The following is a 22117-nucleotide window of genomic DNA, read 5'->3' on the forward strand; positions in this document are numbered from 1 at the left end:
TGAACTCAATGGGAGACTGCCAAAATCACTCTTTAAAGACTTTGTTCTTCAGTTAAGAGAGCACTAAAATTTTTTCCACTATAATTTTTTTCTGTTCAAATTAGCTACAAACTACTGTCCAAAATAAAACTGGATTAATAACAAACAAAAATAAATAATATTTTTCAGTTTGATTTCTGATTATGAGCATGTAAAGAAACAATACATACTAATTATACCAAAAAGAAAATAACACTGTGAAGGCTGGAACAGAGAGGCATCACAAATCAAAAACAATGGCAGATGATAGCAAAAACTTTGTAAACAGTGTGCCAGTACAGTAATCCTTCAGCCTTGCTTATGGGCAACAGTGACTAGGTGACAGGAAGTGAGCAGAATGTTAGTGACACTAATGCAAATGCACTGGAAGGAAATTTCAAGTAGTAATAGCATTCAGCATGGGATGAAAAGACAGAAGAGGGTAGTCAATCTGGGTGTTACACAGTTAGCATAGAAGATGAAGTGAGATGGATAGATGCTTATTACAGTAAGAAAGAGACTGTGAAAAAGAGTGAGAAAGATGGAATGACAACTGGAAAATGGAGACACTGCAGCCACAGGCTAGGCCAAGAAAACGAGACTGTCCTATTTACAGTGCCATAACTCTCGATTATAGCTATCGTCTTTCATAAGTGATGACTCTCTGGCCTGACTCTGTAAGAGGCTCACTCCACATTTCCTTCACTGTCATTCAAAAGGCAAAAAAATGGGATTTAAATATCATTAGACAAGTGTTAAACTTAATATAACACTCTGAAAATTTCACAAAAAATAGTGACAATACTGGATGTATCAAAACAACTTCGACAATGATTAGTGTGCTGTGCAGGTTGGCAAACTGATAACTTGTCAAGAGGAAACTCTTGCTAGGAAATGCGCAGTTTGGGCCTGTCAAATGTCAATGTTTGAGAATTGTGGCATTAAAGTATCTTTGGACTGCGGTTGGTTTCATAATAATGGCAACCTAGATATCATTGGCACAAGATTGTTGCACGGACTGTGTCCTGTAGCTTTCTTCCACATGCACCTTAGCTCCACATGGTCCACAGTTCTCATCACAAACGGGCAACCTGTGTTGTGTACCAGTACACCAATATTTTCACAGGAGTATGACACCAATACACATCATACTTGGACGTAAATCATCAGCACTATTTGAAAGTTTTGCACACAAACTGACAAATTAGTTTAAGTGGCCATTTTATTGCCAACATAACTACCAGATATTATAACTTATTGTTTTCAGTAGAGCAGTGTAAGGAATCTGGGAAGTGCTACTCCTGTAACACCAGAGCACCTCACAAATCCACAGATTGACTAAAACCCTGCGAGCACAATTGCATATATTTAACCACTTGTGTGTGTGCGGGCATACCTTTGCAGCACCAGTGCACATTCTGCAGTCAACTAGGTGGTCAAAATCTTTAATGCATATTGTAATTTAATTAATGATTTACTACTCTTGTTCGGTTTCCTGAAGAAATTAATACGTACCAACAGCCATATCGCAAAACCCTGCTGCACTCTAACCGCGCTTTTCTGGACAAGGGTTCCCTGTTGGAAATAACCTGTTTGCTATCCCACACGATGCTGTCGGAATGTTGTCAGTGTCATTTTGATACACCCTGCAGTTTTCAGTCGACACAAAAAAGTCACAAATGTCAGTTTAAATAAGTCTGTACAATGCACTCAACTGCAGCTGGGGTTTGTAGAAAAAGTGCCTACAACCAGTAGTAATAACTATCTATCGATCGAGCCGGTTTTCCTCCTACGTGCCGTGGGACACACGGGGAAAGCGGCAAAAGCTGTGCTCACCCTTGAGGAGGTTCTTGTCTTGCAGCCACGTGAGGGAAGTGAGGTCATCGTCGTCAGGGCCAGCTGGCTTCTCTGCTTTCACCATACCCTCACCGCCCTGAGGCAAAAATTAACTGCACTGTCAAAGGGCATGAACGAGAGTGAAGAGCATTCAAAAATACGCTACAGCCTCTGATACAGAGAAGATGAAGGTACAGTCACTTCAGAATAGAAGTTGAAGAACAAGTTCAATAAGGCTCTGAATTCTACAGCTTTATCGCGTCTCTCGGCCCTTTTCCCGAGGGCCGAGGACGGAGGGCTCTACTACGAGTGAAAGCGGGGGGTGAACTCCCTTGTGCTGTACGAAGAAGGATGTGGTCACCCAGCAGCAAACACTACAGCCTTTCCAAGACAGAGTAATGCACACTACGTTGGAAGAAAATTATGAAAACAGACTCGAGATACTTCACATGCCGTGGAGCAATGAGATGCCATGCAAAGTGTTATGATGGTTGTGATAAGTTTCTACATTCTGATGCATCATTCCCACTGCCACAAAATCTACCTAGTACTACTGCAAGTGCCTACATTACTCAAAAAGTGTTATAGTAGCAACAAGTCACATATCTCTACCTTGAAAGAGCAATGTCCTCCTGTCGAAATAAGCAAAGTTATTGCTCTGCGAAGCGAACATATTAAAAAGACTTTAGTGTTTAATCTGTTTAATTCAAAAGGGCAATTAATTCAGTCCTACACTAGCCACAAAAGAAGAAATTTTCTAGTCTAAATAAATTTTATATAAAATTTAAGACAGTCCCCACTTCCAGACAGCAGACAGCAAGCTGAGTTGTCCAAAGCTTTTGTTGCATCTTGAAATAAATTTTCTTTCTTTATTGTTATATTTTTTCATAAGCCATGCAAAATGCCCGTTCAAGCTCAACTAAAATATTACTTCCGCTTTAGTATTCCTTGGTTGATAGAAATTTTGTATTATATACATATATATTCAAATTATAAACTATTATAAATGACAAAATACAGCAACACACTGTATGACAATGTAATCTGAACTGATTCTTAACTCATTATTTATTACAGATGTTAATCTCTCTTGAAACACACTGTCAAGTTTAACACCATTAAGAGATTCCAGTACACAAGGAAAATAAAAGTGTTATATAACAGTTGATAAAATGTAAGTTTTCTGAAATAATGATGACATTGGGAAGAATTGAAGAAAGGTTTTCAACATATAAATACATCCCAGTCATTCTGGACGACTACACTATTTCATATCTCATTATTTATAAAACAGATGTTTGTAAATGATGTAACAAAAAATTAGTTACAATTTCTACAACGGGATAATATACATCTCATTATAAGGAAAGGTACAATCATCTGTCATATTGCTGCATAATGATGGGAACAGGTGTATACAATTAGGTGCATGTGTTATTCTTTATTCACTTTGAATGTTTACATTTCTCATAGTCACTGAATGTAGTGGTAGGAAAGTTTCACATACCAAACCACTGTGATAAAAAGCCACCTAATAATTCGTTGAAGCATCAATAGTGAGATTGATTTACATTTCTTTTAAATCATATAATACACTAATAAAAATGTACCCATAAAATCTTTGGTTAGCAGACAAACATAACACGCAATGCTATATCAGACTGTGTATCCCATAAATAAGTGAGCGCAGTTATTAAAAAAAAATAAAATTAAAAAAAAAAATAAAAAAAAGTCACGTAGTCAGAGATAATAAAACACTTTTCAGAAGTTAAAATTTTAAACATGGGTGGTATACAGTGTGTCCCTTGTTAACACAGATGGCTCTCATATTTCATAAATGGTCCAATATCTAAAGAGAAGGGTTGTAACAAATCATATTATTGTGGTCTTCAGTCCAAAGACAGGTTTGATGCATGTTTATTATTTCTTTTTAGATGTAACAATAAATATCTCTAATAGCAGTACAATGACATAGTACTTGTTAATACCGGCAATGGAATATTTCACGACAATAGCTGGGAGATGCACTGCAAGTGCGGAGCTGGAGTCTGCCAGTAAAGTACAACTTCACTCTCCTGTTCTGTCAAAGTAAGGTAACACATCCTCTTTAACCAGAACTGTTACAGACACTGTCACTGTCTGTAATAAATTATTACATCTTGAGTTAATGTTACTTTAAAATAATCATTTCAAGCTCTATGCTGCACAAATATCCATACATCTCTATTACTTTTTCTCTTTTTCTTTGTTCTCAGTGTTAGTGCCTTGTCTGCTAATATCTATTTATATTTGTACTCAATATAGTGCTTTCTGTAAAACACACACACACACACACACACACACACACACACACCTACCAGTTGCCAATATCTTTAACTGTTTATGAAATAGTATATTTACATTGCAAGGCCACTCTATAAAGAAACAGAAGTAAAAGTCAACACCATTGTGGAGGAAGTGGACATGCAGTCTAATGGGGCATGTGGCAAACAGTTGATCAGAGAGAAAATACTTCAGAACATTAATGCTACAAAAACAAACAGCTATTATTCTGGCCTTAAGTACAGAGTGTCATGGAGATTAATCTGAACCTGAACCTCACCTCGAGAATTTCGATGCGCTCCGATTCCAGTCTTGTCATTTCGACAGTGGCCAGTCTGGGTGTTGTGACTACTGCCCCTCCAATCTCCCCTCCCACTCTAGCTCTGCTGACCCATGCCCCTGCCCCACAGTGCTGACTTGACGGCTGATGCAGAAGTGTCGGGCTAGACTGCAGCTGGGAACTGTGCCACCCATCTTCGCTAGCGTACTTCATCGGTTGAGAGATAACAGGTAAGCGGAGTCAGTCCTACAACAGCAGGCAATGTGCGGGACTGCCTTACTCTAGTCCGATCCTCTGTGTATGGCTTAAAAGTCCGGCTTAGAACCAGTAAATTTCATGAATTTTATCAGACCAGGTGGCAGCAGAAGTGTGACGGCATCACAAACAGAAGCCATCTACTTACAATTAATTGTTCACTATAGAACTAAGGTTCAGAAAAATTATATGAGCATCAATCTAATATACAAAAGGCCAGCTACGAACAGCCTAAATCCTCTAAAAGTCAGTACATAGCCTACAAATCCTGAATACCATTGATGATGTCATCTTCAACTCATAGACTACTTCAATGCAGCTCATCATGCTAGTATACATAGTGGAAGTCCCGTCATCTTTGTGTAACTACTGCACTTTAACCTGTATACTGTAGTGAAGACAAGTTCTCTGTTTACAATTTTTACCCCCCCCCCCCCCCCCCAAGTCCCTCCCTTGTAAAATTAATTATTCCTTTAAGCCTTGGAATAAGATAATAGGACACATACTCTCTAATACAATTACACTGCCCAGTATTCAGAAATTATATTGTTACTCACTACAAACACTATTCCAAGTTTTTGAAGATTTTTCGAAAGGTGTAAAAGATTTGGGTTTCATTTCCCTTTGACATAAAGGCGGTCAGAAACAGAAGGTGCTGGAAGATATGAGGCCTTTAAAATGTTTTTCCAAAGCAGCTACAAAGAATTAATAATAGTCCCAGGTGCTAATTGCAAGGGTTAGATATGTTTAATTTGATCACCACGCTCTCCAAAATCAGTACCAAGCATTTCTGGTGACAGAGTTGGCACAATTAACTTGGAAGCTGCATTCCTCTGATATAAATTGTGTTTGTGTCATGGGATGTACAGGTGCACCTAAATTGTTTAACAAAATATCTGAGTAACCTTTCCTATAGGTGCCTCTACAGATGTAAGAAGAAACTTGGGCTGTTTCCCCGGGTGTTCTCCATTCCACAAACAAAGTAGGCCTGAGAGGTCATATTAGATGTTTCCATGGGTTGGTAGTCCAGCTTTTGTGCCCATGCACCAATTTCATTTGCAGTCACCCAAATTTCAAGCTACCAGTACTTGTGGCACTCTGTTATACTGTCCTCTAGGCTAAGTTAAGTTCAGCAGTTTTTTCCGCAGTATTGATTCTACAAGAAGCAATAATCCTCACAATGTTGTTCTGTCCCTTTCAGCAGATTTAGCACTTCTTCCACTATTGTGCTTGAGAGAGATGATTTTCCAATGGGTTCTGTATACACTCTTGACACTAGACAGAGTTTAATGTGCCCTGAAGCACATGTGCAAGGGTTGTAGTGAGTACACAGACTGAATGGGCACTGACAATTTTTTTCCTCTTTTACTACATAACTCATCAGAGTCATATTTGTAAGGTTAATATAATGCTCAATCTTAATTGGTGCTATCATGAATGCAGACTAACATGGATTAAGCTCTAGATATCTACCAAGAGGAGAATAAAACAATGTAAGTATGCTTCTGTTAAATACAATAAATTCTGAAAATTGAAGTTTTCATACCAGGCAGTTCTTATTGTTTAGTCTAACCCTTGTAGGTGTCAAGAGTATTTCATGCCACAACAAGATAATCATTAAAACAAAATTCTGAGATTGACTAATGTGTGTCAATATATGCTGCAACCATTAGAAGACCCTACTGGGATATTAGCTGGTATGTGTTTCATTAAGTTGCCATCAACTGCAAGACACAAACAGAAGAAGGAACCTCCTTTTCTACAAGAGTTCATGGCAACAAAGATCATGAAATAGTACTAATTTACTTAACATGCTACCATACCACAATAAAGAATTAGTATATATCCACTTCCGCAGAACGCACTACCTCACAGACAGATTGTGAGCTTCATTAAACTATATCCTCTTTCCAGGCTCTTTCAGGCTTGTGGGCTAATTTTCCTCAAATCTGGCATTTTTGTACATATAACATTATCAAGTATGTAACCTATAGCTATAAACCATATAAAAGTAGCCCCCAAAATGGAATAAATCCAGGCGAACACTGTGATATCTGAAAGTAGCAGCAGGGAAGTAAAATTGAGTAAAACAAAAGCACAGAATATCATCCCATATTAGTTTTTGTAAGACCACACAGTTCACAACCCTTCTTAAAAACAAGTAAAAAGAGAAGAGATGGTAATTAAGAAATTAAAGAAAATGCTCAAGTTGTAACATACTCATTAAAATCAGAGAGAGCAAGGCCTTCACTTGGCTACAGAACTACAGGAATGAATATATAAATTGAGCAAAGCTTGACAGGGGCAGGGGAGGGGTAAACAGAGCATAGAAGAGGAGAAAAAGTTACAGATGGATAAGCCTGAATTACAAACAGAACTGCCTGAGCACTGATACTGTTACAGACTGGTTATTGTAAATTGTAACTACATGAACTTCCAATGTGGTTTAAGTTCATTTTCCAAATTAACTCAATATTTCAATGAGTAAACACATCACAAGTTATGCCACCACAAAGTCTCAAAATCAGTCTATTATGCATTAAGTAGGCTATATGTATGTCATCATCACTTATTTGTTTATAATCATCCAACAGGTTATAAAATATGTTACAGAACACACAGGTCTGTGGAAGTCTAACATTTACCATCACACACTGTATATGTACTGTCTGTGCAGATGGGTGAACTCTCTATTTACTTGCTGTGAACCAAAAGTAGAAACAACTTATTATAAAAGAACGTATCTGCACATAACAGCTGCATATTCCTTTGAAGTACAGGAAACAGATGACAGCTGGGATTTATTCTGATGCATTACAAATCTCTAAAAATGCTTCCACAAAACATGATGGAAAATTTTAGGTCAGTGTTCACCTAAACTTTTTCCATTTTTACTGTGCAGCTTGTCTAGCAACCAAAGTAGGAAAGGGTGACTCGTGCACTATTTTTTGGTAAGTACCTCTCTCTCACACAAACGAACCTTGGAAGTCAGGTACAGAAATCTGTCATCGAGTCCGCAGGAAACCCTCATATTAATTTAATATCAACTATTTGCCTCACTGTATCAAAATTCCATGCTAACAGTTATGTTTCGCAGCAAAGACAATGTGACCATCCACTGCAACATTATGTCATTTTAAGTTCTGTTTGCAACGTACTGTTAACCTTTGAAACTGCGATGGTACGTTGCAGTTGACGCTAAGAAAGGCCTGTGGAAAGCCATGACTTGTACGTTTGTCTCTGCAATGAATAATCCATCACACATCGCCCACTCCGTTTGAGATACTAATCGTATCAAAATACACGAACAAATTTATACTGCTCTCACACAGCTATACATATGTCTATCAACACTTTTCTTTTGCAATAATACTGAACACTTTCTCTCAAGAATTATTTCGCCAAACGACAGTAAATAACCCTGCCCAAATGCACCGATATTGCCAAGGCATTGTAACAAAACATTAGAATTTTTTATTATATTTCTGTAAACCCACTGTAATCGCAACACATTTTTCTCCGACCCGCGCCTGGTCTTGCCAAAGATCTCCACTTCGAAAGACAATACTATTCACTTCCACGGGCAGCTATGCAGTATATGGAGGCGTCGCTAGGTAGTTTTCTGCAGAAACGCAAGCAGAGGCGTGGAAAGTATGTGTAACCTCTTCCCCCGCTTTTCTTGTCTGTATGTACGGCTCAGTAAACGTCTCCTCTTTTGTTTTCCCCTCAGCGCTTGGCACTATAAATAGCGTCACCCACACGGATGCTGGGGGTGCGTTGCTATGGAGACGGCCCCGGGAGCTCTCCCCTCTCCACCGAATGTGCTCCGCAAAGCGGCTGTGCTGTCCCCCCACCACCCCTTCCTCAGGAAACCAACACGGGAGGTCCTCTGGCGTGTGTCGATACGATACGCTGCGGCGTCACAGGCGGTAGTCTCTCGCGTCATTTCGTGACGTCACACTCAGTGTACTGTTACGTCACAGCTGCCGGCGCCTGGGTCAGCGTCTCTCACGAAAACCTGCGTATCTTTCGCACAGATTTAATTCAAACAACAACAGAGTGTAAATGTACAAATGTTAGGACCGTCAGCCTAGTGTGCTACCAAACATCTAGCCAAACTGCTTCTAGTATTCTCTCTGCGTGCAATGTCTTGACACATTAAGCGTCCTTGCTCACGACAATAATTTTTGGCGTTATATCGTTCCAATGACAGACTATTGAGAGATTTTACTCACACTCAAAATGTATTCCAGCCACAATTTTCCTAACATATCAGTATGAAGACAGGTGAGTGAGGAAAGCAAATCCGATGAACAACACGTACGTCAAATCCCTCAGTTTTCCCATTGCCAAAGCACCTTTGTAAGCATATACTATGTTCTCGAATACGGTACGAATCTAGTCATACATCCAACAAGAAGAGACTTCTTGTTAAAATTTGCATCTAGCTCTAAATACTTTAATCCAAATCGAAATGATGTAAAATGCTGTTGTATAACAATTCGGAACGATTTATCAATGTGCTCCATAACGACGTAAATAGTATGACGTCAAACAAACCAGTTGTCACGGTTACGTTGTCTGCATTCGAAATGGTTCCCAGCACTTGCCTTATTTTTATTATTAGCTACCGTTCATTCGCTGAGTTTTCAGTTATGGGTTCGATCACTAAGCAAGTTAGCATACATAGGCGACAAACTGAATTATTTTGCTTGATACGTGTCAAAACGTATCAGGAACTGACACCGCGCCCTTCTTTGTTTCATTAAAGTTTCAAATATGCTATTTCGAGAAACAGCCGTTTCTGAACATAAGGCGCTAAGTATCGGAGTTGACACTCGGCGCTGTGATTGATGGGAGCATCATTCTTTACACAATTTTAGTTACTTACTTACTTACTGTATTTTTTTTTTTTTGTGGAAAGATAAAGAATAACGACTGAAATAATAACAGATACGGGAAGAAACTGAAATGACAAGACAGGTTCCTAGTCACATTCTGCAGCCCATATGCAACCTGACATTCTACTAATGGTGAAAATATTGTTTCATTACATTTCTGCTTGCCTCCCCCCCCCCCCCCTTCTTTCAGCTGTTTAACCAGCAATGAAAACGACCGCTTTGACGAAAATTTCCTCTGACTTGTCCAGTCAAGTGAATTCAAGTGTATCTTGCTTGCGTGCTATTAAGGGCGGTTACAACGTAATAAGTAGGATCGGAGGGTTTTCACGCTATTGTTAAACACGAATGTAACAGCACTTTATTTTAAAATTTTACCAAAATGTGTTTACAAGTAGTGATTCACCACTCCCTGCTACTCTGTGAAACACGGAATATCACAGATTATTTTAAATTGCGACTCGCAGCTTAAAGTAGGACCGTTTCGAAGAGGCAATTAAGAATTTTATGTTACAAACATGAAAAAGAAACTAAGACGAAAAGGTGCCGAACGGTGTCTTAAGTGAATATACGTTTTGCTGATAGTGCAGGTAATTAGACGGATAGATCAGGTACGTAATGAGGAGTTACTTAACATAATCAGGGAGAAAAGAAATTTGAGGCACAGCTTGACTAAAAGAAGGGCTCGGTTAACAGGAAAAATTCTGAAACATCGAGGGATCACCTATCTAGTATTGGAGGGAAGTGAGAGGAGGTAAAAATCGTAGAGGCAGACCAGGAGATGAATGCAGTAAGCAGATTCAAAGGGATCTAGGCTGCACTAGTCATTCGGAGATGATGAAGCTTTCTACCACCATCTTGCGAACATTTGCTGTAAATGAATGAGAGCTGTACAGTGAACTTTTGGGGGTAACAGAAGCACTATAGATCGATAAATCGACTTCCTTTGCTCTCTCTGGCCGTTAGTAAATGTCAGATAATGATGTGTCGCTATGCTCTGATAGCAGCATTGTTGCTTACCTAAGACGTTCGTTACCGGATGGACAGGTACGAAGTAACTGAATCAGTCTCAAGTGAATGGTAGAAGGGTCAAAGTCACTCCCTTTTATAACAACAGATGGGCAAAATTACAATAGATTAATTCGTAAACTTGTAATAATCGTATTTAAAGCTCTAACGTTGTTACGTTCGTGATGGCAAAAAGCTTCTCACAGAAAATAACTGCAAAAAATACGGTAGGGCGTGAGTCGCTAAAATGAAACAACTCATCTCGCGCGATATTTCGCTAATGGAAGGGCGACTTTACTTGGATGGTGAGAGTGTTCATCAGGAAAAAGGCACTGTCTGACGTTGACAAGAGTTCTCTCTCTCTCTCTCTCTCTCTCTCTCTCTCTCTCTCTCTCTCTCTCTCTCTGTGTGTGTGTGTGTGTGTGTGTGTGTGTGTGTACTTTGCGTCGAAGTAAATACGTGATCCTTTGCTTATAAATCTTTTTTTGCTACACCCAAGCTTGATTAAATATTTTTTCGTTAAGGTCTCATCGGATACTATACGGTATATAAACAGCAAATATTACAAACCATGCGCTCTGTTTGAAAGGGAATACTGAAAAGTCCCACATGTCCTAGACTAAACTTTTCAGGAAATACAAAACAAAAAATTCCAGATCTCAAAATTATGCTGAAATTACGTTTTTCCATTCATTTTTCGTTAAAACGAATGTAGAGGGAAGATTGTCAATGTACTGTAGACAATCTTGATAAATTTTCTTCGCATTAAATTAAAATTTATGCAGTAAACATGTGGGCTCTCTCAATATTTTGCAACATATAAGTATAAATCATACTTTATTAATAATATGGGCAAAAATTAACAGAGCATGCCTATTTTCCATTCTCTTTGACATTGTGCTCCACTGACGCTCAATCTTTAACACGTGTTGACCACTTGTATATGTCAGAGTAGAAGTTCTAGATGATTCCTTCTTTTGGTGCGAATGCTAGAAGTGGGCGCAAGTCATGTATTTTCTTCTCACTTACAGGCACATGATCTTAATCAGCCTGACCTACAGACCTTGATGGAATTACAAATGGATCAACCACCTGGAATGTGTGTTGTGCTCCATCAGTAAATGGCGTAAGTTTAACAATGCAGAGACTCATGAGAATAGCAGAACTGCACGAACTATGTTACATGTAAGTCCTGTTTGCTATTTCTTTGTGGAGCACTTCCTTAATTTTCAAGAGAAATAGCCTTCTTTCGGTTGAACTTAGGAGGCTATTCCTTAAAATTTAGAACCTCCTCTGTTTCTAGTATTTTCAATTCAAACTTCATCTTTGTGGTGGACTCTATAATTAATATCCTTTCAGAAAATATATCCTATCCACATTTCTAGTTTTCCTTGTTGTTGTTGTTGTGGTCTTCAGTCCAGATACTGGTTTGATGCAGCTTCTTCATGCTACCATATCCCGTGCAAGCTTCTTCATCTCGAAGTACGGTACCTACTGTAGCCTACATCCTTCTTAATCTGCTTAATGTATTCTTCTCTTGGTCTCCCTCTACGAGTTTTACCCTACACGTTGTCATCCAATATCAACTGGATCCCTTGATGCTTCAGAACATGTGCTACCAACCGATCCCTTCCTCTAGTCAATTTGTGTCACAAATTCCTCTTCCCCCAGTTCTATTCAACACCTTCTCATTAGTTACGCGATCTATCCACCTAATCTTCAGCATTCTTCTGTAGCACCACATTTCGAAAGCATCTATTCTCTTCTTGTCTAAACAATTTATCGTCCATGTTTCACTTCCATACATGGCTACACTCACACAAATACTTTCAGAAATGACTTCCTGACACTTAAATCAATACTGGATGTTAACAAATTTCTCTTCTTCAGAAACGCTTTCCTTGCCATTGCCAGTCTACATTTTATATCCTCTCTGCATTGATCATCATCAGTTATTTCGCTCCCCAAATAGCAAAATTCATTTACTACCGTAAGTGTCTCATTTCCTAATCTAATTCCCTCAGCATCACCTGATTTAATTCGACTACATTCCATTATTCTCGTTCTGCTTTTGTTGACGTTTATCTTACATTCTCCTTTCCAGACACTGTCCATTCCGTTCAATTGCTTTTCCAGGTCCTTTTCTGTCTCTGACAGAATTGCAATGTCATCGGCAAACTTCAAAGTTTTTATTTGTTCTCCATAGATTTTAATTCCTACTCCAAATTTTTCTTTTGTTTCCTTTACTGCTTGCTCAATATACAGATTGAACAACATCGGAGATAGGCTACAACCCTGTCTCACTCCCTTCCCAGCCACTGCTTCCCTTTCATGCCCCTCGACGCTTATAACTGCCATCTGGTTTCTGTACAAATTGTAAAGAGCCTTTCGCTCCCTGTATTTTACCCCTGCCACCTTTAGAATTTGAAAGAGTATTCTCCAGTCAACATTGTCAAAAGATTTCTGTAAGTCTACAAATGCTAGAAACGTAGGTATGCCTTTTCTTAATCTATTTCCTAAGATAAGTCGTAGGGTCAGTATTGCCTCACGTGTTCCAACATTTCTACGGAATCCGAACTGATCTTCCCCAAGGTCGGCCTCTACCAGTTATTCCATTCGTCGATAAAGAATTCATGTTAGTATTTTGCAACCGTGGCTTTTTAAACGGATAGTTCGGTAATTTTCACACCTGTCAACACCTGCTCTATTTGGGATTGGAATTATTATATTCTTGTTGAAGTCTGAGAGTATTTCGCCTGTCTCCTCCATCTTGCTCACCAAATGGTCAGACTTTTGTCTTGGCTGGCTCTCCCAAGCCTATCAGTAGTTCTAATGGAATGTTGTCTACTCCCGGGGCCCTTCTTTTGCCTTAGGTCTTTCAGTGCTCTGTCAAACTCTTCACGCAGTATCATATCTCCCATTTCATCTTCATCTACCTCATTTCCACAATATTGCCCTCCAATATATAGCCCTAGTATAGATCCTCTACGTATTCCTTCCACCTTTCTCCTCTTTGCTTAGAACTGGGTTTCCATCTGAGCTCTTGATATTGAAACAAGTGGTTCTCTTTTCTCTAAACGCCTCTCTAATTTCCCTGTAGGCAGTATCTATCTTACCACTAAAGAGATATGCCTCTACATCTTACATGTTATCTAGCCATCCCTGCTTAGCCATTTTGCACTTCCTATGGATCTCATTTTTTGAGACGTTTGTATTTCTTTTCACCTGCTTCATTAACTGCAATTTTATATTTTCTCCTTTCATCAATTAAATACAATATCTCTTCTGTTACACAAGGATTTCAACTAGCCCTCGTCTTTTCACCTACTTCATCATCTGCTGCCTTCACTATTTCATCTTTCAAAGCTACCCATTCTTCTACTGTATTTCCTTCCCCCGTTCTTGTCAATCGTTCCCTAATGCTCTCTCTGAAACTTTCTACAAACTCTGTTTCTTTCAGTTTATCCAGGTCCCATCTCCTAAATTTTCTACCACAATGCAGTTTTAGTTTTAGTCTATAGTTCATAAGCAATAAACTGTGATCAGAGTCCACATCTGCCCCTGGAAATGTCTTACAATTTAAAACCTGGTTCGTAAATCTCTGTCTTACCATTACATAATCTATCTGAAACCTTCCGGTGTCTCCATGCCTCTTCCACGTATACAACCTTCTTTCACGATTTTTAAACCAAGTATTAGCTACGATTAAGTTATGCTTCGGCTTCCTCTTTGATTCCTTACCCCCATTTCATTTTCAACTACTACTCCCCCATGACTATTAAATTTTCGCTTCCCTTCACTGAATAATTTCTTTTTTCTGATCATACATTTCATCAATCTCTTCGTCATCTGCGGAGCTAGTTGGCATGTAAACTTGCACTACTGTGGTAGGCATGGGTTTCGTGTCTATCTTAGCTACAATAGTGCGTTCAATATGCTGTTCGTAGTAGCTTATCCGCGCTCCTATTTTTTTATTCGTTATTAAACCTACTCCTGCAATGCCCCTATTTGATTTTGTATTTATAATCCCATATTCACCTGACCACAAGTCAGGTTCTTCCTGCCACCGAACTTCACTAATTTCCATAATATCTGGCTTTAACCTACCCAGTTCCCTTTTTAAATTTTATAACCTACCTGCCCGATTAAGGGATCTGACATTCCACGCTCCGATCCGTAGAACGCCAGTTTTCTTTCTCCTGATAACAACGTCCTCTTGAGTAGTCCCCGCCCGGAGATCCGAATGGGGGACTATTTTACCTCCGGAATATTTTACCCAAGAGGACGCCATCATCATTTAATCATACAGTAAAGCTGCATGCCCTCGGGAAAAATTACGGCTGTAGTTTGCCCTTGCTTTCAACCGTTCGTAGTACCAGCACAGCAAGGCCGTTTTGGTTAGTGTTATAAGGCCAGATCAGTCAATCATCCAGACTGTTGCCCCTGCAACCACTGAAAAGGCTGCTGCCTCTCTTCAGGAACCACACGTTTGTCTGGCCTCTCAAAAGATACCCCTGCGTTGTGGTTGCACCTACGGTACGGCTATCTGTATCGCTGAGGCACGCAAGCATCCCCACCAACGGCAAGATCTATGGTTCATGCTGAAATCTCTATCAAACAGAAAGAAGGTAAGAGTGGCCTCTTATTGGAAAATAATGCGTGATTACCTGAAATCTCCCTGTGCCACAAGCATTAAACAAAATCTCACTACTGAATGTTTTTTATTTTAGCATCCACAGGGGCTGGAGAACAAGTTAAGGTGTTTAACGTGTTGTGCAACATTTTCATTTGTATGAACAGACTTCATTGGGCTCCTACGTGTTATGATCGAGGTAAAACCTGACGCTTCCACTGCGTAAATCGGGCACATTAAAGACATTTACTGAAAGTACACGCAAGTAAAACCTACCTTGAACAGGTATACGAAGCAACTGCAGGTTCTTCATAAAATCAATCGAGAGGCTTGGGGTGGCAGTATCTGTTTCATTTATCTCTTTAACCTCGTGTAAGTTCTTGAAGAATTTATCAGTACGCCTGTTATGCAGCATTACCGCGACTGTTGCTGCCCTAGAAGCAGTGGTAACTGAACCTTAATTCTGAAGCAATACTAAGATTCAGGTTAGAGCTCACTTGCAGTCATAACCATGTTGTTTTGGTTGCACTCTGTCTCCTTTCCGATTTATATATGCTTTATTTTTTACTCTTGCTCGTTTTACGGCTGTATATTTCGGAAACTTCACTGCATTCTTCCTCTTCTTCATCATTTCCTGACTTTGTCATAAGCACCACCAATGCCTGACATTTTACCACCAACAACAATATAAATATATCAAACAAAAGATTAAGAGGTAATAGAGATTGTTCCCTCTGTTTAAAACAGTGCCGACAACTTAAAATTTTGTACATGTGAGGTTTCCTCTTCAGTTTAGGTGATACAATGGCTAAATAACAACATAGAAAACCCAGAACATTTGGGGGTTTCTCTATATTATAATCGGCTTATATGTCAAACGTACAAAACCATCGGTAACTCAATTTTGGGAAAGAAAAAAACAGACTTGTGGGGTTTCTCAGTATTCCCCTTCATTTACCCCATGTACATGCCATCACTCTGTATTCCTTATTATACTGCTGTGTGTGATCGAATACTGTTCATCTGGCGACTATGCGCCTCAGTGTCCAATGTCTTTTGGAATCGAGAGCGACTGAATCTACGTTTTCACTGACATCCAGTATTTTCAAGACATCGTAATCCGTGCGTATTACAAAATGTATGCGTGTATCTTCCACATCTCCTCTTAAACCACTGGACCGATTTCAACTAAATTTGGTACACCCAGCCCTTACTGTCAGGCGACAATCGCTGTGTGGGTGCGAATCAACTATCACAGCTCAGGAGATACGACATCATAAACAATGAGTGCGCGAAGAACTGCTGCATCTTGCATGACGTTTAAATTTACATTACTGGCCATTAAAATTGCTACACCACGAAGATGACGTGTTACAGACCCGAAATTTAACCGACAGGAAGAAGATGCTGTGATATGCAAATGATTAGCTTTTCAGGGCATTCACACAACGTTGGCGCCGGTGGCGACACCTGCAACGTGCTGACATGAGGAAAGTTTCCAACCGATTTCTCGTACACAAACAGCAGTTGACCGTCATTGCCTGGTGAAACGTTGTTGTGATGCCTCGTGCAAGGAGGAGAAATGCGTACCATCACGTTTACGACTTTCATAAAGGTCGGATTGTAGCGTATCGCGATTGCAGTTCATCGTATCGCGACAATGCTGCTCGCGTTGGTCGAGATCCAATGACTGCTGGCAGAATATCGAATCGGTGGGTTCAGAAGCGTAATACGGAACGCCGTGCTGGATCCCAACGGCCTCGTATCACTAGCAGTCGAGCTGACAGGAATCTTCTCCCCATGGCTGTAACAGATCGTGCAGCCACATCTCGATCCCCGAGTCAACAGATGTGGACGTTTGCAAGACGACAACCATCTGCACGAACAGTTCGACGACGTTTGCAGCAGCATGGACTATCAGCTCGGAGACCATGGCTGCAGTTACCTTTGGCGCCGCTTCACAGACAAGAGCGCCTGCGATCGTGTACTCAACGACGAACCTGGTTGCACGAATGGCAAAACGTCATTTTTTAGGATGAATCCAGGTTCTGTTTACAGCATCGTGATGGTTCCATCCGTGTTTAGCGACATCGCGGTGAACGCACATTGGAAGCGTGTATTCGTCATCGCCATACTGGCGTATCACTCTGCGTGATGGTATGGGGTGCCACTGGTTACACGTCTCGGTCACCATTGAACAGTGGACGTTACTTTTCAGATGTGTTAGAACCCGTGGCTCTACCCTTCATTCGATCCCTGCGAAACCCTACATTTCAGCAAGGCAATGCACGACCGCATGTTGCAGGTCCTGTATGTAAAATGTTCGACTGCTACCCTGGCCAGCACTTTCTCCAGATCTCTCGCCAACTGAAAACGTCTCGTCAATGGTGGCCGAGTAACTGGCTCGTCACAATACGCCAGTCACTACTCTTGATGAACTGTGGTATTGTGTTGAAGCTGCATGGGCAGCTGTACCTGTACACGCCATCCAAGGTCTGACTCAATGCCCAGGCGTATCAAGGCCGTTATTACGACTAGAGGTGGTTGTTCTGGGTACTGATTTCTCAGGATCTATGCACCCAAATTGCGTGAAAATGTAATCACATGTCAGTTCTAGTATAATATATTTGTCCAATGAATACCCGTTTATCATCTGCATTTCTTCTTGGTGTAGCAATTTTAATTGCCAGTAGTGTGCATTTAATAAATGTTAAACGCACTGTATGGGTCGCACGACTGTGGCAAGCTGTACCATGGCGTGCTGAAAAGTAAAGCCACCGAATTTTTTATGTGAAAAGTGTTAAAGTTTTTTTTAAAAAAAACTCACTTTGTTAACATTCCACATTTTTATTCTTCATGTCTACATATTTATTTCTGACATCTAAGTCACCATAGCGACGAACAAATTTCTGGAGGAAGGTCATAGAACGGGATGGAGATTACGTGGAAAAAGAGAGTAGAGATAAAACATCATTCTTTTGTGTATATAATTCTCGTTATGTCCAGTAAAGTATTGTTGAAGAAAAGAAAAATTTGGTGCATTATTTTCTAGGCAAGCCTCGTATGTTTAGATGTTCATCATTCGTCGCTTTGACATGACGACGTTTAACGCGATAAACAGGTACGCGCAGCTTGAAAATGAGCAGACTGCCTAGGACGGTACCGACCTATGATCTGTGCAGAAGGTCTAGGCTAAGTATGATGCCAGGCAGCCACAGTGGACACAGTTACTACTGAAAGTTTACTTAACTTCAGCTCGGAATAGCACAACATCGTGCAACATGGAGACTACGAAGCTACTCAGATACAGCGGAACAAATGGTGCAGAAAAAAATAACAGTAGTTTCCTATACAAATGCGCGTCCCGTGGTTATGAAAAATTTTACACTGATGAACGGTGATTCGGCGAAAATGGGAGTAGAAACCAATACTCGGAAAGTACACATAGACCGTGCGGCAGCAGGCGTATTCTACGAGCCGTACACGACTTTATGAGCGGTATAAACGTTTTAAAGGCAGCCATTAAAGCAACGCAGGTGATAAACGCCCGGTACGCGCGGAGAAGTTTCAACAGAGTCGCTGTGGCGCGCATTGCCAGACGGTTTCGCCATCTCATTTTATTCAAATGCGCCGAGTTTGGGATCATAAGCTTGATCTGAGGGTTCAGTCCCTAGGAGCACACTTCGCATACTGACCTACACGGAAGAAGTTCAGGCACAGGGCGGATAGTAGATCTTGCATTTAACACCTCAATTCTTGCCCTGTACGCTTCATGGTGAAGCGTTATGGATGATACCTTATTTTAGTATATTTTAGTACTACGCTCCCTTCTCCCCGCTTTCCATCTCCACCGGAGTGAGCAGGAATAATGTTCAAGCGTACCTGCACGCATTTACTGGGTGAACGGTAAAACTTCGGACATTGTTAAATGATATTTTCTGTATAGGAGCCGTGGTCTCCAGTGTTTTGTTACATACTAAAAGTATTGCGTTTCCTTTCTTAACCCCCCACCATCAAACGTTTATCTTTGTATTTGTACTGCGCTGAAAAGACACTAATGATCAAAACTATGCACACACCCCGCTATCGACAGGGGATCTCAAGTTGATTCCGTATTTCTAGATTTCCGGAAAGCTTTTGACACCGTTCCTCACAAGCGACTTCTAATCAAGCTGCGGGCCTATGGGGTATCGTCTCAGTTGTGCGACTGGATTCGTGATTTCCTGTCAGGAAGGTCGCAGTTCGTAGTAATAGACGGCAAATCATAGAGTAAAACTGAAGTGATATCAGGTGTTCCCCAGGGAAGCGTCCTGGGACCTCTGCTGTTCCCGATCTATATAAATTACCTGGGTGACAATCTGAGCAGTTCTCTTAGGTTGTTCGCAGATGATGCTGTAATTTACCGTCTAGTAAGGTCATCCGAAGACCAGTATCAGTTGGAAAGCGATTTAGAAAAGATTGCTGAATGGTGTGGCAAACGTCTAGTAAGGTCATCCGAAGACCAGTAAGTTGGAAAGCGATTTAGAAAAGATTGCTGAATGGTGTGGCAGATGGCAGTTGACGCTAAATAACGAAAAGTGTGAGGTGATCCACATGAGTTCCAAAAGAAATCCGTTGGAATTCGATTACTCGATAAATAGAACAATTCTCAAGGCTGTCAATTCAACTAAGTACCTGGGTGTTAAAATTACGAACAACTTTAGTTGGAAAGACCACATAGATAATATTGTGGGGAGGGCGAGCCAAAGGTTGCGTTTCATTGGCAGGACACTTAGAAGATGCGACAAGTCCACTAAAGAGACAGCTTACACTACACTCGTTCGTCCTCTGTTAGAATATTGCTGCGCGGTGTGGGATCCTTACCAGGTGGGATTGACGGAGGACATCGAAAGGGTGCAAAAAAAGGGCAGCTCGTTTTGTATTATCACGTAATAGGGGAGAGAGTGTGGCAGATATGATACGCGAGTTGGGATGGAAATCATTAAAGCAAAGACGTTTTTCGTCGCGGCGAGATCTATTTACGAAATTTCAGTCACCAACTTTCTCTTCCGAATTCGAAAATATTTTGTTGAGCCCATCCTACATAGGTAGGAATGATCATCAAAATAAAATAAGAGAAATCAGAGCTCGAACAAAAAGGTTTAGGTGTTCGCTTTCCCGCGCGCTGTTCGGGAGTGGAATGGTAGAGAGATAGTATGATTGTGGTTCGATGAACCCTCTGCCGAGCACTTAAATGTGAATTGCGGAGTAATCATGTAGATGTAGACCCCAATGTAATGTGGCATTAACCACAAGATACAAAATTGTTAAGGCTGTCGTGGCCGCTTGTTGACAAACTGCCTGTTACCTTCCGTCTCGGGCTCTTCAGCCGACTTTCATCTGCTGATTTTTCTGACGCTTTGCCAGCACGAGTGGTTGGCATTCTCAAAGCTTCACCCTCCACCGCTGGTGGTGAACTGGAGCCGAGCTCGCGGCCGCAAACTATATGTACCCGGCGCGCAGCCGGACGGAGTGGGCGAGCGGTTCTAGGCGGTTCAGTCTGGAACCGCGCGACCCCTACGGTCGGAGGTTCAAATCCTGCCTCGGGCATGGATGGTGTGGTGTCCTTAGGTTAGCTAGGTTTAAGTAGTTCTCAGTCTAGGGGACTGATGATCTTAGATGTTAAGTCCCATAATGCTCACAGCCATTTGAACCACACTAACCACTCCAACGGCATAATATACGAGTTTAACTTTGTCAGTATACTCAGCTTTTCGTACTACCGGTCATTCCTCGTTTCGCATTACCCAAGAGAGCGAATTTTGCTTTGTATTCATGCCCTCTTACCACAGAGAAAGTTATCACTGTAAACGATCATTATTACCGCTGGAAATCTGCCCACCGAGAAAGTCTTCATTGTTATCTCTTCTGTAGAACTGTGACCTTTGCCGTAGATACTTCTGGCACGGCTTTGAACGAGCCACGCAAGAGGTGACGTGTGGAATGTCTTGTCTCACTGTTAGAGCTTACAACTGACGCGATGAACTAAGCCGATACTCTGTATGAAGATACGACCTCTCTAAAGGAAGGAGACAGGCATGGACGAGACAGACAGCCAGAGAGAGAGAGAGAGCCAGCCTTACTATGTACCGCATTACATGAGTAGACTCCGACGGACTCCTTATTTCTGACACGCCTGGAGGAAGTTATCTGAGAAAAGTGCGGCCATAGCAATTGCAGCATCCTGGGCTGTAACACTTCCGATCACTACTGACCGGCAATGTTTTAACAAATTTCCGGCCAGAAGTCTTTACAAGGGGCCATAATGCCACGATCTGGACGATTGCGAGCTAGTAGAAGTGAGTGCGGCTCTAATCTTTCACATCACACACGGAAAAATTTAGAGACCGGGAGAGAAATCGCAGTTTTGTGGACGCGTTGTTTTTTAATTAAGCGGAGTGCTTCACATAATTTAAGTAGTGAACTGATGCTGGATTCGTAACTGTACCAGAATTTTACCAGAAAGTCGACACACGATTTCAAGTGTCTGAGAGCTAAAACCCATTCAAATGTGAGAGTGTACACCAGTTACAATCCGGTTGGCGATCACCCCTCGGTTTTTATCTACTGGTGATAACGTACATTAGTTCAATGTTTCTCACTTCTATGTACACCAGTCGTCAATAAACCTCTTGGTTCCAGAGGTATGCAATGCTTTGGTAAAAGGACTGAAAGATTTAAGTCAGTAAAGTCTGAAATAAGGAACATTTTTTATTTTATTTTTGTTGTCCAGCACACACACCACTATACACTTCTGGTACGTCTCGAGATAGTATGTAACTGATGGCATCAAATGCAAACCATGTGAATGAAGATCCACCTGCGCTT

At 40.8% G+C, this 22117-nt stretch overlaps 1 protein-coding gene across 1 annotated transcript in view; it reads right to left on the reverse strand.

Annotated features, from left to right (window-relative positions):
• The window catches only part of LOC124717163 (rho GTPase-activating protein gacZ-like), an 85338-nt gene extending 80819 nt beyond the window's left edge, over positions 1 to 4519 (reverse strand). The window contains exons 1-2 of the mRNA XM_047243933.1: positions 4457 to 4519; positions 1855 to 1951 (exon numbers count right to left, since the gene is read on the reverse strand). Coding sequence (XP_047099889.1) covers positions 1855 to 1951; positions 4457 to 4495 — 136 coding nt within the window. The 5' untranslated portion in view covers positions 4496 to 4519. The remainder of the gene's footprint in view (positions 1 to 1854; positions 1952 to 4456) is intronic.
• Between the last annotated feature and the right edge of the window lie 17598 nt (positions 4520 to 22117).

Source organism: Schistocerca piceifrons, chromosome 9 (assembly GCF_021461385.2).
Source record: "Schistocerca piceifrons isolate TAMUIC-IGC-003096 chromosome 9, iqSchPice1.1, whole genome shotgun sequence".
NCBI classification, from domain to species: Eukaryota; Metazoa; Arthropoda; class Insecta; order Orthoptera; family Acrididae; genus Schistocerca; species Schistocerca piceifrons.